General features: G+C 42.9%; 2 protein-coding genes across 2 annotated transcripts; both read left to right on the top strand.

Annotated features, from left to right (window-relative positions):
• Positions 1–707: 707 nt before the first annotated feature.
• LOC118416344 (protein krueppel-like) lies at positions 708–3,520 on the top strand. The gene is made up of 3 exons (XM_035821435.1): positions 708–843; positions 2,513–2,856; positions 3,507–3,520. Exons 2-3 carry the CDS (start codon positions 2,535–2,537, stop codon positions 3,518–3,520), a joined length of 336 nt encoding a protein of 111 aa, XP_035677328.1. The 5' UTR covers positions 708–843; positions 2,513–2,534.
• Positions 3,521–4,765: 1,245 nt separating this feature from the next.
• On the top strand, positions 4,766–17,172 carry LOC118416343 (zinc finger protein 271-like). Its single transcript, XM_035821434.1, has 6 exons — positions 4,766–4,819; positions 6,047–6,643; positions 7,253–7,269; positions 11,282–11,863; positions 15,287–15,305; positions 15,461–17,172. The coding sequence occupies exons 2-6, from the start codon at positions 6,058–6,060 to the stop codon at positions 16,717–16,719; spliced, it is 2,463 nt and encodes an 820-aa protein (XP_035677327.1). The 5' UTR covers positions 4,766–4,819; positions 6,047–6,057; the 3' UTR covers positions 16,720–17,172.
• Positions 17,173–17,410: the final 238 nt, after the last annotated feature.

Genomic DNA, 17,410 nt, shown 5'->3' with positions numbered 1-17,410 from the left:
TTCCCTGCCATCAACACCCAGGCTTGCTCATGGAAACACAGCGACGCCTAGCGGAGTACAGGCTCATTGCCTATCTAGAAGGGGGGGGGGGTAATATAGGGTTGGAATAAGTACTAGTAGATGTTGATTTAGTGTCTAAATAGTGTCCCCGTGTAGTAATGTTTGATAGAAATGCTTGTGTGGGCCTTAGACACTGACAGGTGTTTAGGCCATGGACTGCCCCCTTGTTCCTCTTCGCCAAGTAACCCCACGTCGCAAGGTCCTGTGTTCTAGTTTCCGCAATCTTAATGCCCATTATGAGTGTTGTCCAAAGTTCCTATTTTGAATCTGTTAAAGCAGGCGAGAGGATTTACAAAAGCATCCATTAGTTTATTTATCTCTCATGTCACCGTGCAATAATGATAAAGATACAGAGGCTGTAAGTGCAACAGCAAAGGAAACTTCAGTGGAAGAGAGTATCAACTCATTATCCAGTGATTATTTGCAAATTACATCATGTTTCATTAATGATTGCCATTTTTTGTATGTAGGTAGTTTACTCTGAGACAGAAGTCACATGTTATTCTAGAACAATTAACACGTGCTGACACCAACGTATCAGTTAAAGTTTATCGGAGGCTGTGTACATTTATGGGGTAATCAGGTAAAGGAATTTGACCTCCATCTAGCACATAATAGTACTTCCGGGTCAGTACCTACCTCTTCCTGTCCGCAGGGATACGGTTCGGTACGTACCTCCTCTGGTTTTCCTGGGATCTTGTGCCCTTTTTCGTCTCTGGAAAAGGAGTTCCGCATTTATTTTGCAGTGATTCAACAGGCGACGGTGTATCGACTAAGATACAGGTAAGGAAAGTTAGCATACATCGGTGTTTGTGGGTTTGTAGAGTTCTCAAAATGTTGTTGTTGTTGTTGTCCTTGCTTTACTGGTACACCCGATCCCTCGATCTCGGAAGTTAAGCAACGCGCGGTCCGGATAGTGCTTGGATGGGGGACCAACCAAGGACGTCCGGATTGCTGTAGCCTCACGAAGCTTTCCACGAAATCGTCTTCCGGGAGGGACGTAAAACGGGGGTCCCGTGCTCGAGGAGGTGCCTCGACCACGTTAAACAGCCTCATTACTCATACTTGGGGTACCTACTGGCTGGCAAAATACACCAGATGATTTACGTTGTGGGTTTGAGCTGTGATATAATTTAGCCTGGTCACGCATTTAATCTTTAGTCCAAAATTGTTAACAGTAGTGGCATATCGTAGGTAGTATAAGAAATCATATCAGATGGCATGCTGAATTGTACTATTGCATGCTTTTAGTAGGTGTCAAAATTATGAAGGTTAGAAGCTCACGACGGGCGAGTTGATAATGTAAACAGATGGTGAGGGTCGGCAAGGGGTTAGTAGATCATGCCGAGTGTTCTTTGCAAAAGTTTGCCATTTTACCGTAACGCAGTGTTATGTACCGTATTTGGAGTCCATTTTTATCATGGTACGCTGAACCAGCTATATACTAGTACGTGAGAATGGCAGGGACCTTGTTGTTTGGTCCTACCTGTCACTATGTATACTGTAACCCCTGTGTGCGTCCCGGCACCAAAACTTCGCCCCTAGTTTCCCACATCTGGACTCCATCGCGGCGTGCGGCCTGACAGGGGCGTGTGAAAAAGGCGGGACGGTTCACTAACTGTTGCAGGGTTACATAGATATAGATACTGCCGAAGGACTCCATGACATGTATTCAAAAGCTAGCGTCTATCAATGTTGTTGTTGTTGTCTCTATTATCCGCTTGTTTCGTCGGAAGATGGTCACATGTGCTGTCTTTTCTCTCTGACTGTGCTTCTTTCTCTTGTGTACTTCTCTTGCTGCTTTTTACCAATTGGTCGGCATGCGACACACATCTGTCGGTACACTTTCTTTCTCTCTTTTCTACATCATCCTATGTTCTTCTCCGTTCCTTTCACATGTGTGTGATCTTACTTCACTTCTATCAAAAAATTTTGCAGGAAATCAGTACTAGTAAGATTATGAGAGATTATGAGAGATTATGAGAGATGCACCAGTCCTTTGTTTTGCATTGTGACAACATAAATAGGTGATGTCTAGCGTTCAATCTCACACTCCTTTGCCTTTTTGTGTTATTGTTATGCTTGCAAACAATAGATGTCGCACAGGTCAAATTCATTCATTTTCACCAACTTCCGCCCCATTGTGTGAACTGTCATCTCTAGGGCGGTTTCTCACAGAGGCGGCGGCAGGAAGTTATTTTGGAGAGGATAAGTGCACAAGGCACTACTCCCAGTCTCTGTGTGGTTTCTCAGCGGCATCAGTCTTGTGAATTGTTTCACTGAAAATGAGCAATTCTCTACACTACATTACTTGGGCACTTTGCCCCGGTCGGAGCATAGAACCGGTTATAACTTATATTGTAGCCTCTACACTATAATGACAAGATTCTGTCAATACTTGACTAGATGTGTTTCTCCATGATTTAGGATTAGTTTGTCTCATATTTTACAGACGTCTATCCAGATATTTTGAAATGGCGACAGCAGACAGCGTTCAAGATGTGGATGACGTCAGGAGAGGAGCAGCAGGGGGTTCTGCCGGCAGTATTCTCATCCGGCAAGGAGAGAGACGCAAGGAGGTCGGGGAAGAGTCCAGTGGGCGAGGCAAAGGTGTGAGGATGTACAGGTGTGAGGAGTGCAGCAGACACTTTAGTCGACCAAGTCATCTGAAGGTACACATGCGGACTCACACAGGTGAGAAACCCTATGGGTGTGAGGAGTGCAGCAGGCAGTTCAGTCAGCTAATTGATCTGAGGAGACACATGCGGACTCACACAGGAGAGAAACCCTACAAATGTGAGGAGTGCAGCAGGCAGTTTAGTACATTAGGTAACCTGAAAAGACACATGCGGACTCACACTGGAGAGAAACCCAACACGTGTGAGGAGTGTAGCAGGCAGTTTAGTGAGCTGGGTGCTCTGAAGACTCACATGAGGACTCACACAGGCGAAAAACCTTACAGGTGCGAGGAGTGCAGCAGGCAGTTCAGAGTGCTAGGTGATTTGAAGAAACACATGAATACTCATACAGGTGAGAAACCCTTCAGGTGTGAGGAGTGCAGCAAGCAGTTTAGTCAGCTGGGTCATCTGAAGAACCACATGCGGACTCACACAGGGGAGAAACCCTACAGGTGTGAGGAGTGCAGCAGGCAGTTCAGTACACTGGGGAACATGAAGAGGCACATAGAAACCCACAGGAAACAAGGCCAACAGAAGTGACGCCTTTGGTACAACATTTTTTGTCATAATGATGATGCACACTATTTTTGTAAGGAAGCAAGCAGGGTAATTTGTGCACAGGAGTTTTACCAGTGCAGGGAGTTAATCAGAAGACCATCAAGTGATGACAAGTTGATAAAGTTGTCTTTTTCCCATTTTTGCATTTTGTTTGAGACGACATAACCTTAGTTGGTTGTGACATCTTAATTTTATCTTTATTCATTGTAGACCGCATGTTATAGTTGAAGCAAAACGTGTATATAGCCTGATCTGTATCCTTATTCTTAAACAGAAAGAGGGGAGAGTTTATTTAGTATAGTTTCAGCATCTTGTTTCCTCATATTGTAGCTTTATATAGTTATGTTGGTTAACAAAGTAGTTCTGTTGGAAGTGATATGCAATGTATTTTGAAGAGTTCACTAACAGGCAGCAGTTAATAGCAACTTTTTTTTACTTTATTTGTTATTAGTTTTGTTACCTTGTACCTCTCTTGTACAGCACTTCTTAATTTTGCATTTCTATTATACTGTTTATTTGCGTTAACTGCAGTTTACATTAAGGTTATTAATCTACAAAACATTGGAAATGTCAGGACTAATTGGCCACAAAGCTTATTTCTCTGAGTCAGCTGAAAGTCGAGAGATCTACTAGTAGCGAGAAAGTTCATTTGAAAAGAAACTAAAACGTTTACAGCATGCTGATTCCATTACTGTTTTATAGGTCATTTTAATATACAAATGTAGGCTATTTGCTATAGGTCAAATTGTTTCTTTATAGGTTAGAAGTTGAATTGTTTGTTCAATAATTTCGTTTGGTTTAGAAGGAAGTGCTAGTAGTACACGTATTATCTGATTTCCTGTACTGTCCAGCAAAACATCAATCAAGCTAAGCTGATGAAATGTTTTAGATATTATGTTTTCTAAAGGTACATGTTCACTGTTAGAACCAATAAGAATCAGTAAGAACCCTTGAATGGTTGCACACTTTTTTGTGATCTTCTTTGATTCAAACTATTGTTGACAAAGAATGTAGGTAGAATGGAAATAAAAAAATTGTATTGGGACGTAAAACGATTGATATAAATGGCAGAAAATGAGAACAGAACGCCTCACCTTTCGTATGTTTGGCATATGATTTTTGGTACGTCGGTAGTTATGTTGGAGACAAAAGTCATCAACCAATCAATCAATCAATCAATCGTTCGCAAGCATCAGTGGTTGATGCGTGGCGGCTACAGACAGTCATCACGTATCAATTTAGTATTAAGAGCAATAGCTATAGACACGCATTGCTTCTGATGAACCATTAAAGTTAAACGGAGACCAGCGTACATTTGGTAGTTAATCAGGTGAAGGAATTTAACCCCCCGAACTAGCATACACTTCCGGGTCAGCGCATTGCGGCTTCCTGTCAGAAAAATTTAGCACCTTCTCGAGTCTTCCTGAGGTCTTGAGCCGTTTTCGTCTCTGAAAAAGGAGTCCCGCATGCCGCAGTCACTGTGCGGTGATTCAACAGGCGACGGTGTATCAACCAAGTTCCAGGTAAGAAAAGTTGGCATGCATCGGTGTTAGAGGGTTTGTTGAGTTGCATGACAAAACAATGAATGTGTGTCGGCGTGCCTTTTATTGGCTGTGATGTTATATTCAGCGTAGCATTTGTACAATATTATCCATCCTATAAGTTGAAGTCTGGTCTATAACGTTACATTCAGGCCAAACTGTTTATTTCATTGTAGCGGCGTACGTAGTTAGGATAAGAAAATTATATCAATTGCTGGATCGTACAGTCGCTTGATGGTCGGAAGCTGACGACGGGGGTGTAAAAAACGTAAACAGACCGCGAGGGTCGGTAGGGGGTTAGTAGATCATTGGATCATGCTGTGTGTTCTATTTGAAAGCTGGCCTTTAAAAAAGTTTGATCTCTACGTATACGCAATGTTGAATTTCTATGTACCGATTATGAAGACTGCTGTTATCAAGGGCCGCTGATTCTGGTATTGGGCAGGGACAGAGTTGATCTGTTGTCGCTTCCCCTATGTATACTGTAAACCCCTACTTGCGCCCCGGCACCAGAACCTCCCGCCTTGTTTTGCACATCTGGATTCCATCCGCCGTGCAGCCAGGCGCTAGGCACTGACGTGGGAAAACCAGGGGACGGTTCACTAACTACTGCTTGGGTGCTACTGAGAAATCAATTTGAGAGATGCACATTTTACAGAGAAACCAGCATGACTTTGTGAGATGCCTTTGTTGTACATTGCAATTAAGTGACGTCTGGCCTCAACATTGAAACTCTCTTTTTGTGTTTTTTGTCTTATTGTTATGCCTGCAAGCATTAGATATCGCATACGTCAATATCATTCAAAAAACCTTTTTATTGACAATGTGGCACACTGCAAAAAGACCATTTTCATTTTGAGCAGAGGTTGGGATTTTTACTGACTCGCTTGGCCTCTGTTTGGAGAACACATTTTCAGCGACTCCTGTGCCATGGTGTAAACTGCTCTCGCCAGGGCACAATCTGGCTAGCAGCTTGTTTCAGAGACAGGGACAGGAAATTTGTTTTTGAGAGGGATATAATAGAAATAAAAGACAGGTCACTACCTCTGAATCTTTCTGTGGTTTCTCAGCGGCATCAGCATTGTGTATTGTTTCACTGAAAACAAGCAATGCTCTACACCAGATACTGACATGTTACTGTGTCAATACATAACTACGTGTATTGTTTTTCATGATTTGAATTTTGTTTTATGTCTCGTTTTGATCCAGCTATATTTGACATGGCGACAACAGACAACGTACAAGATGTGGATGACATCAGGACAGGAGCAGCAGGGGGTTCTGCCAACAGTTTTCACACCTGGCAAGGAGAGAGATGTGAAGAGTCCAACGGGCGACGCAAAGGTGTGAGGGTCTACAGGTGTGAGGAGTGCAGCAAGCAGTTCAGTCGGCTTGGTCATCTTAAAGTACACATACGGACTCACACAGGTGAGAAACCCTACAGATGTGAGAAGTGCAATGGGCAGTTCAGTCAGCTGGGTAATCTGAAATCTCACATGCGGACTCACACAGGTAAGAAACCCTACAGGTGTGAGGAGTGTAGCAAGCAGTTCAGTCAGCTGGGGAATCTGAAGTCTCACATGTGGACTCACACAGGTGAGAAACCCTACAAGTGTGAGGAGTGTAGCAAGCAGTTCAGTCAGCTGGGGAATCTGAAGTCTCACATGAGGTCCCACACAGGGGAGAAACCCTACAGGTGTGAGGACTGCAGCAGGCAGTTCAGTGAGTTTTGCAATTTGAAGTCACACATGCGGACTCACACAGGGGAGAAGCCCTACAGGTGTGAGGAGTGTAGCAGGCAGTTTAGTGAGCTGGGTAGTCTGAAGACTCACATGCGGACTCACACAGGAGAGAACCCCTACAGGTGTGCGGAGTGCAGCAAACAGTTTGGTAGGTAGTGTGACCTGAAGATACACATGCGCACTCACACGGGGGAGAAACCCTACACGTGTGAGGAGTGCAGCAGGCAGTTCATCACGCTAAGTAATCTGAAGACTCACGTGCGGACTCACACAGGAGAGAAACCCTTCAGATGTGAGGAATGCAGCAGGCAGTTCAGTGAGCTGCATCATTTAAAGTCTCATATGCGGACTCACACAGGAGAGAAACCCTACAGGTGTGAGGAGTGCAGCAAGCAGTTCAGTGGGCTGGGTCATCTGAAGACTCATATGCGAACTCATACTGGGGAGAAACCCTATACGTGTGAGAGCTGTAGCAAGCAGTTCAGTCAGCTGTGCCACCTGAAGACCCATATGCGGACTCACACAGGGGAGAAGCCCTACAGGTGTGAAGAGTGCAGTAAACAGTTCAGTACCCAGAGTCATCTGAAGAGGCACATGAAAACCCACAGGAGAGAAATCCAACAGAAGTAACGCCTTTGGCACACTTTTGATCACGACACGTTTTTTTCATCAGGTCCCCTGGTGCACAATGTGAGAACTGCAAGTGTGTAAGGGAGCAAATAGGAGCTCACACGTTTTACCAGTGTCGGGAGTTAACCGGAATACAAGAGATCACAGTTGACGAAGTTGTTTTATTTTCCGTTTAATATTTTGTTTAAGACGACATCGCATTAGTTGTATGTGACATCTTAACTTTATGTTTATTCATTGTAGAATGAATGCTATAGTTGAAGCAAAAGAGTGCACATGTACACTGCCCGATCTGCATTTTTTTTACACTAAACTGAAAGGGGAGGGAGTTTTTTTTGTAGAAAAGTTTCAGAATTTTGATTCCTCATATTGTAGCTTTACTATTTATCTACTTTTCATTCGTTTATAAAGTAGTTCTAGAAGAAATAACCAATATGTTTCCGAGGAATTCACAAACACTTAGTAACAGCCAACAGTTGATGGCAACTTCCTTTTGTTTATGTGCCTTTAGTTTTACAATGTTGTACAGCACTTTGCGTTTCTATTATATTTTTTGTTTGCATTGAATTTAGTTTGTTGTTGTATTGTCAAATTTACCTTAGGCTTTTAGTTTTAGTATAAATCTACAATAAACGGTTGAAAAAAATGACAACACTAACAGCCTACAAAGTTAAAAAGAAGTATACAGCATGTTGATTCATTAACTGGTCTTGAAGGTCATTTTATAGAGGGTACTTGTTCTACATTAAATAGTTTTATTATAGGTATAAGTTTGAATAGTTGTATAGATAGTTTTGTTTAGTTCACAAGGAAGTTCTAGTAATATCATCTGATTTCTTGATTGTCCAGCAATACATTCTTTAATAAAGCTACGTTAAAGAAAGTTTTAGATGTTGTGTTTTCTTGCAGGCATGTGTTTATTGTAATCCTCATAGTCTCTTGAATTGTTGCGTAGATATTGCGACTTTCTCTGATTTAAATGAAGGTTGAATGGTGACGTGGGTAGAACGGAAATGAAACGTCGTATCGGGGTGTAAGATTTATAATATGGCAGAAATTGAGAATAGAACAGCTGAACGATTAACTGGAATGGACTTGTCACACCCTCTACAACATCATTTCTGCATCGTCTCTAGTAATAGTATAGACATGATTGAGAATAGGCGCAGCAGATTGTCTGTCAACTTCATAAGCGGCCTCACAGCGTTAACATTAGAAGGCTAGAAGAGTGGTATTTTATAGCATCTGTATGTGCTAAATGATGGGTTGACATTGCTTGTATATCCATGAATATCATCAAAAGTTCATATTTGAGGTGGTGAAAGCAGGAGAGAGACATACTGAACTATATTTGATCTACAGAGGAGCATCAATTACGTCATCAGGTAATGGTGAAGATAATTAATAAGAAGGCTGCAAGTGCAACAGCAAAGGAAACATCGGTGGAAGAGAATATCAAATTATTCAGTGAATGACAGTGATAATTTGTATATTTTATCCCTCACTTTTCGTAAATGTTTGGCATTTGAATTTTGGCACGTCGGTAGTTTAGTTGGAGACAGAAGTCATCACATATCAATCTAGTATTAAGAACAATCAACACTTTCTGCCGTCAACGAATCAGTTAAACGGATGCTCGTGTACGTTTGTTGGACAATCAGGTAAAGTTTGACCTCTAGTATATATTTCCGGGTCAGCGCCCTGCGACTTCCTGTCTGCAAGGCTACGGTTCGTTTGGTACCTCGTCAAGTTTACTTGTTGGTGTATCTTGAGCCGTTTTTGTCTCTGGAAAAGGAGTTCCAGAGTCATTGTGCAGTGCTTCAACAGGCGATTGTGTGTCAACTAAGTTCCAGGTAAGAAAAGTTGGCTTTTATCGGTGTCGGGTTTGTTGAGTTGACCAAACAATGAATATATGTCGCGATGTCGGCGTGGCGCGTGGCTTTTCGTTGGCCTAGAATCTGTAGTGGCCCATGCATTCAGGCCAAACAATTTATTTTTTATTAGTGTAGGGCCGTATCGTACTCTTGTTTAGAAAATTATATCAAATGCTGGATCGTACTGTTGCCTGCAATAGCTCTCAAAATTATGGAGGTCGAAAGCTGAAGACGGGGAGTAGAAAACGTAAACAGATCGTGAGGGTCCACAGGGGGTTAGTAGATCATACAGAGTGCTGTATGCAAAAGTTGGCCATTTCATTGCAACACAGTGTGGAATTTCTATGTACCGTACATGAAGTCCGCTACTATCAAGGGCCATTGATTTTGGTATCGGAAGGGACCGACTTGATCTGTTCTCGCTGCCCGTATGTATACTGTAAACCCCGTTGTGCGCCCCGGCACCAAACCTTCCCGCCTTGTTTTCCACATCTGGATTCCATCCCGCCGTGCGACCAGACACGGGCGTGTGAAAACCACGGGACGGTTCATTAACTGTTGCAGGGGTGTGCGAGGGTCCAGGGACGGTTCACTAACTTTTGCAGGGGTGCTCTCGAAGCACATGAGAAACCGCACACATTATTTTTAATAATGACAGCTACCATCCGTTCCAGACTTTAACTAGTGGCAGTCTTTTATTTCTGATTTCCGATTTTTGAACGATTTCCCGGCATTAGAGAACCTGGCCATGGACCATGTTAGAAATTAGCCAGTGTTATGGGAAGTCTGTAGCTGTGGAACACTCCTCCTTCGAGCTATACTAGCACTACGGAGTCGTGAGGCACACCGAAGGCAGGATCCAACTTGTGTTCACCGGGCCTTTATTCTTGCCTGTCGGGCCGGATTCTTGAACTCCCTAGATTCCCAACGCACTTACCTGCCTTGACGGGGCGAAAAAACAATTCGTCTCCTGTGGTTTCTTCAGTTTAGTGTCCTTGAAACTTTGAAGTAAACTGAAGAAACCACAGGAGACGAATGAGCTGCTATTATTTTTCCAAAGTTGATGTGGGAGTCACATCGGGTCAATTCCTGCATTAATAATGACAAAAATGGCCAGCCGGTGACTTTTATGAATGGAGCTTTGTTTTTTTTGTGCTGCTGTGGATAACCTCGGGGCTTCTGGAGTTGTTTTTTCGCCCCGTCAAGGCAGGTACTAGTAAGTGCGTTGGGAATCTAGGGAGTTCAAGAATCCGGCCCGACGGGCAAGAATAAAGGCCCGGTGAACACAAGTTGGATCCTGTCTTCGGTGTGCCTCACGACTCCGTAGTGCTAGTATAGCTCGAAGGAGGAGTGTTCCACGGCTAGGGAAGTCTGTAGTGTAACTCGCTGCCTCTATGGTCTCTGTGTCTGGACGTATCTGCTTTGGTCATCTGCAATGGCATCTCAGGCGCAGTACGGTTCTACAGTTGGTTTATTTTGTCAACTCATCCACTGCAGCCTCTGCGCATCGTAGAGGTTGTCTCTTGAGGTTCTCGTTACTCCTACTTTACGCATGCGTGTTAGTCTAAGCTCATTAATATTAACACTTGTCACATATACAGGAGGCTAGAAGAGAGGCCACTGTTTCCTCAGTCTTTGTATGGTTTAATGACGGTTTCAATGTTGGGAATCGGTTTACTGAAAATGACGATTTCTCTACACGCCCTATACTGTGGTACCAGTTTTTACTATTCATATTTCCCCCACGTTTTAATATTACACGTTAAAACCGGAAGGCATAGCTGCACTCCAATGGAACAACGAATATGTCAATATTGTATTCTAGATAGAATAGAAGATGGACAACATTTTGTAGTAGAATGTAGTTTATACAACAACGAGAGAGCTGAACTTTATAGACTTATTGAATCGGTGTTTCGCTACTTCATACACTTAAGTAAATTTACTAATACAAACAAATTTATATTCATAATGGATTTAGAACCTTTGATTGTAAGAATATCTGTTCCTACATTTTTGATATAACAAAGAAGATGAAGTTGATTTCACCTAGTAGAATATGATTTGGTAGATATTGTATATATTTCATGTATCTGTCAATTGTTGTTTTGTAGTGACCTGCACTTACCCAGTGGTTATGTATGTACTGTATTGCTCATCATTCATTCCTTTAATATTCGCTTGTCTCATTTTTACAGACTAAAGATATATTTGGCATGGCAACTACAGACAGCTTACAAGGTGTGGATGACGTCAGGAGAGGAGCAGCAGGGAGTTCTGCCAACAGTGTTCTCACCTGGCAAGGAGAGAGGCGTGAGGAGTTCGGGGAAGAGTCCAGTGGGCGAGGCAGAGATGTGAGGGTGTACAGGTGTGAGGAGTGCAGCAGGCAGTTCAAGCGGCTTAGTAATCTGGAACGACACATGCGTACTCACACAGGGGAGAAACCCTTCAGGTGTGAGGAGTGTAGTAGGCATTTCAGTCGGCTGGATGATCTGAAGAAACACGTGCGGACTCACACAGGGGAGAAACCCTTCCGGTGTGAGGAGTGCAGCAGGCAGTTCAGTCAGTTGAGTGATCTGGAAAGACACATGCGGACTCACACGGGTGAGAAGCCCTATAGGTGTGAGGAGTGTAGCAGTCAGTTCAGTCGGCTGGAAAGTCTGAAGAAACATATGCGGACGCATACAGGGGAGAAACCCTACAGGTGTGAGGAGTGCAGCAGGCAGTTCAGTCAGTTGAGTGATCTGAAAAGACACATGCGGACTCACACAGGGGAGAAACCTTATATGTGTGAAGAGTGCAGCAAGCAGTTCAGTGAGATGGGCAGTCTGAAGGCGCATATGCGGACTCACACAGGGGAGAAACCCTACACATGTGAGGAGTGCAGCAGACAGTTTAGCCAGCGGGGTAATCTGAAGACTCACATGAAAGCCCACGGGAGACAAACCCAACAGAAGCTATTTTAGTGCACTATGTGAGAACTGTACTGTTGTAGGGGGCATGTAGGATATTTTGTGCAAGAGACTTTTACTAGTGTAGTTAACCAGAAGACCATCAAGTTATAAAATTGTTTTTTTCCTTTCTTTGCATTTTAGGGACTACAACTTATTAGTTACAAGTATGTGATATCTTAACTGGATCTTTATTCATTGCAGATTGGAGGCTATAGTTGAAGCAAAACAGTACACGCATCCCTGATCTGTGTCGTAATTCTTCAACAAATTGAAGAGTGTTCAGAAAAGTTTTAGCATGTTGATCCTCACATTGTAGCTCTATATACTTTTGTTTGTTTACAACGTAATTCTGTTAGAAGTAATAACCAATATGTTTCTGAGGAGATAACTACCTGGGAGCAGTTGATAGCAACCCTCTTTCCTTTATTTGCCGCAAGTGTTGCTATCTTGTACTGAACCAAATTGACCACAAGCTATTGTAGTATTCATCTACAGAAACGGTTGAAATAACTTTAAGTTAAGTCGGCTGAAAGATGAGACATCCAGCAAAAATGTTCCTTTCTAGATTAAAAGATTTACAGCATGTTGAATTCCTTAACTGGTTTTGTAGGTCAGTTAGATATAGGGTATTTCTTAGTTCTTAGGTTAAATAGTTCTGTTATAGGTTTAAGGTTGGATAGTTTTATAGCTTATTTTGTTTAGTCACGATAGAAGTTCTAGTAAAATGTTTGATAGCTAGATAGGTTATATTGTGAAGTTTGCCATGTACGTAGTTCACTTTGATATTCATAAGCCATATTTTACTGAGGAGTTCACCAAAAGACAGCAGTTGATAATATTTTTCCTGCAACGTTTTGATGTGTTGTAGAGCACTTGTTTTGTTACAGTTCTAGTACTTTGTTACTGTTAACTTTTTTGTTGTTGTGTTCTTCTATTAGCTATATTTCTTCAAGTCTACTTTGTTGCTTTATTGAATTTGTTTTGTTCTATTAGCTAGAAAACTCTAAGTCTTCAATGCGGTTGAATTGATGTGACAAATAAGCCGCAAATGTCCATAAAAAAAGTGGGTTATCTGTCGTTAATTCTATGCAAACGTAGTATCATCTGATTCCCTGTACTGTCCAGCACAACATTCGTCAATAAAGCTACTTTGAAGAAAAGTTTTAGATATTGTATTTTCTTTCAGGTGCGTGTTCACTGTCAGACCCACAGTCCCTTGAATGGTTTCGTAAATTATGCGACCCTCTCTGATTTTAAGGTGACAATGTTGGTAGAACGGAAATGAAATGTTGCAGTGGGCGTCAGATAAAATGGCCAACAGAAAATGTGAACAGAACAGCTGAAAGACTAACTCGAATGAAGTTTGTCACACCCCTCTACAACATCCTTTCTCAACCGTCCCTAGTGAATGTGTGATTAAGAAAAGGCACAGATCTTGTATCTTTAGTCCATTATGTTATGTAAAGTTGATATTTGAAGCGGTGAAAGCAGAGGGGAGGTGTGCTGAACTATAGTTGATCTGCAAGGGCAACCATTAGTTGATCCATCATTTATGTCACCGTGTAAAAATGATAAAGATTAGAAGGCTGTAAGCGCAACAATATAGGAAACTTCAGCGGAATTGAATATCATGTGTACTTGGTAGTTCAATTGGAGACAATATTAATCACTGATTTAATATTAAGATCAATCGACACGTACTTCCTTCAACGAATCAATGAAAGTTAAACGGAGACGCATGTACATTTATTGGGTAACCAGGTAAAGGGATCTGACCTCGTCTAGCATATACTTCCGGGTCAGCGCATTGCGACTTCCTGTCTGCAGGAGTACGGTTTGCTTACTGCAATCTCGAGTCGTCCTGTGCTCTTGAGCCATTTTTCGTCTCTGGAAAAGGAGTTCCACAGTCATTGTGCGCGTGATTCAACAGGCGACTGTGTATCGACTAAGCTTCAGGTGAGAAAAGTTGACGTGCATCGGTGTTCGATGGCTTTCTGCGTTGACAAATCACTGAATGCGTTGGTGTGCCTTTTCGTTTTGCTGTGGTATTCAGCCTAGAATTTGTGAGTCCGGCCCATGCATTTCAGTCCAAACTGTTTATTTCAGTGTAGCGATGTAGTAGTTGGTATGCTTGATTGTACCGTTGAATTCGTTAATAGCTTTTAGAATTTGATTGTCGGAAGCTGGTGATATGGGAGTAGAAAAACGTAAACAGATTGTGAGGGTCGGCAGGGGGTTAGTAGATACGTACATCATGCTGAGTGTTCTATTCGTTGGCAATTTTGTCGCAACGCCGTGTTGAATTCTGAATACCGTATATAAAGTCCACTGTTATCAAGGGTCAATGATGCTGATATTGACATGGACATAAAACTTAGTAGTTGATCTGTTCTCGCTGCCCCTATGTATACTGTAAACCCCTGCGTGCGCCCCGGCACCAGAACTTCGCGCCTTGTTTCCACATCTGGATTCCATCCCGCCGTGCGGCCAGATAGGGCGTGTGAAAAAGACGGGACGGTTCACTAACTGTTGCAGGGGTGCTCTCAAAGCGCCTTCATGACACGAGAAAGATAGCTTCTCGCAGGTGCCGCGGCTCTATCGAAACAGCTTGCAGCGAAATCAGTTAGAATGTGAGAGATGCACCAGTCCGTTGTTTTGCATTGTAACTATGGAAATAGGGTAGCGTCTCGTGTCAAAACTCACTCTTTTGTTTGTCTTTTCTTCTAGATGTTATGCTTGGAAACACTAGATGTCGCACAAGTCAATCCCATTCAAAAACATTTTTGTTTTCATGTCATGGTAGGAGACCGCGAAGAGACCACTATCCTCCAAGCAGAGGTTGGGTCGTGGAGATAGTTGTGGTCGAGATTTTTACTGGCTCGCTTCCCCTCTGCTTGGAGAATACATTTTCACCAACTCACGCGCTAAGGTGTGAACTGCTCTCGCCAGGGCTTAATCTGGTAATCTCCAAGCAGATGTTAGGCTCTGACTGTTTTTTTTTAAAACTATTCTAGGCGTTTTTATCGGTATTTCTATTTTGTACTCAATTTTTATGTCTCAAGGCAGCAAGCCCGATATAAACGCAAAAAAAAAACCGGTTAAAAACATCCGGAGCCTAACCTCAGCACGGTGAGTCACAATCTGGCGGCTTCGTTTAGAGGTGGCAGAATTTGTTTTGGGGAGGTTTCTCAGCGGTGTGAGTGTTGTGAATCGTTTCACTGGAAATGAGCAATTTTCTTATTCTCCAAGCGGAGCTTGTATCGCACAGGTAAGGTAGTAGTCGGAAACATGACAACTATATCTGCGCGATTCAACCTCTGCTTGGAGAGAACAATTTTCTACACCGGATAATGACATGTTACTGTGTCTTTTTTCTTCACGATTTAAAATTCGTTTGTCTCGTTTTTACATACGTCTGTCCAGATATATTTGGCATGGCGACTACAGACAGCGTACAGGGTGTGGATGACGTCAGGAGAGGAGCAGCAGGGGGTTCTGCCAACAGTGTTCTCACCTGGCAAGGAGAAAGATGTGAGGAGTTCGGGGAAGAGCCCAGCGGGCGAGACAAAGGTGTGAGGGTGTACAGGTGTGAGGAGTGCAGCAGGCAATTCAGTCAGCTGAGTGATCTGAAGAGACACATGCGGACTCACACAGGGGAGAAACCCTACAGGTGTGAAGAGTGTAGCAGGCAGTTCAGTCGGCCAAGTCATCTGAAAGTACACATGCGGACTCACACAGGGGAGAACCCCTACAGGTGTGAGGCATGCAGCAGGCAGTTCAGTCAGCCGGGTCATCTTAAGTCACACATGCGGACTCACACAGGAGAGAGACCTTACAGGTGTGAGGAGTGCGGCAGGCAGTTCAGTGAGCTGGGTCATCTGAAGAGACACATGCGGACTCACACAGGTGAGAAACCATACAGGTGTGAGGAGTGTAGCAGGCAGTTTAGTCGGCTGGAATATCTGAAGTCTCACATGCGGACTCACACTGGTGAAAAACCCTACAAGTGTGAGAAGTGCAGCAGGCAGTTCAGTCAGCTGGGTCATCTGAAGTCACACATGCGGACTCACACAGGGGAGAAACCTTACAGGTGTGAGGAGTGTAGCAGGCAGTTTAGTGAGCTGGGTACTCTGGAGAAACACATGCGAACTCACACTGGAGAAAAACCCTACAGATGTGAGGAGTGTAGCAGGCAGTTCAGTGCACTAGATAGTCTAAAGAGTCACATACGGACTCACACAGGGGAGAGACCCTACACGTGTGAAGAGTGCAGCAGGCAGTTCAGTGAGCTGGGTGATTTGAAGCGGCACATGCGGACTCACACAGGGGAGAAACCCTACAGGTGTAATGAGTGCAGCAGGCAGTTCAGTCGGTTGAGTCATCTGGAGAGACACATGCGGACTCACACAGGTGAGAAACCCTACATGTGTGAGGAGTGCAGCAGGCAGTTCAGTTACCCGGGTCATCTGAAGTCTCATATGCAGACCCACACAGGGGAAAAACCGTACATGTGTGAGGAATGCAGCAAGCAGTTCGGGCAGCTTAGTAATCTGAAGTCTCACATGCGGACTCACACAGGAGAGAAACCCTACACCTGTGAGGAGTGCAGCAGGCAGTTCAGTACGCTGAGTAATCTGAAAAAGCACATGAAAACCCACTGGAAACAAACCCAGCAGAAGTGATGCCTTCGACAAACTGTTTAGCAGAACCAATATTTTCATAAAGTCTTCTTTTGCAGGATTTGAGTTGATTTAGAGAAGTTAAAGCACGTTGCTTCCTCGTAACGTAGCTTTACATATTTTTGGTTGCTTCAGAAAGTAGTTATACTTGAACTAATAACACGTGTTTCCGAGGAGTTATATTATATGCAACAGTTAACAAATTTCTTTCATTTATTCGCCTTACTTAGTTTTGCTATGTAATACAACACTTCTTTTTATTTCAATTTCTATTGTATTGTTTGCGTTTACTATATATAGTTTGTTGTAGTATTGATAATCTTTCCTTTAGCTTACAGTTCTAGTATTAACCTACAAAAACGTTGACACAACTAATTGGCCACAAAAATGATGCAAAGCTTGTCTTACCGAGTCAGCTGAAAGATGAGAGATCCAACGGGAATGTTCATTTGAAAAGAAAAGAAAAGTTAACAGCATCATGCTGGCCGCCATGTTGATTCGTTAACTGGTTTTATAGGTTATTTTGCTGTTGGGTATTTGTTATTTGTTGAATAGTTTTACTAGAGGTTTAAGGTTTAATAGTTTTATGGGTTTATTATTTTTTAGTTCACAAGGTAGTCCAATTCAGTTCATTGAGTTCTAGTTATTATCGGTTAAATGTTAGATTCAATTTCAATTTTCAATTTCAACTTTA

The sequence above is a fragment of the Branchiostoma floridae genome, chromosome 5 (genome assembly GCF_000003815.2).
Source record: "Branchiostoma floridae strain S238N-H82 chromosome 5, Bfl_VNyyK, whole genome shotgun sequence".
Classification (NCBI taxonomy): Eukaryota; Metazoa; Chordata; class Leptocardii; order Amphioxiformes; family Branchiostomatidae; genus Branchiostoma; species Branchiostoma floridae.
This window is presented reverse-complemented; position numbering and strand designations above follow the sequence as displayed.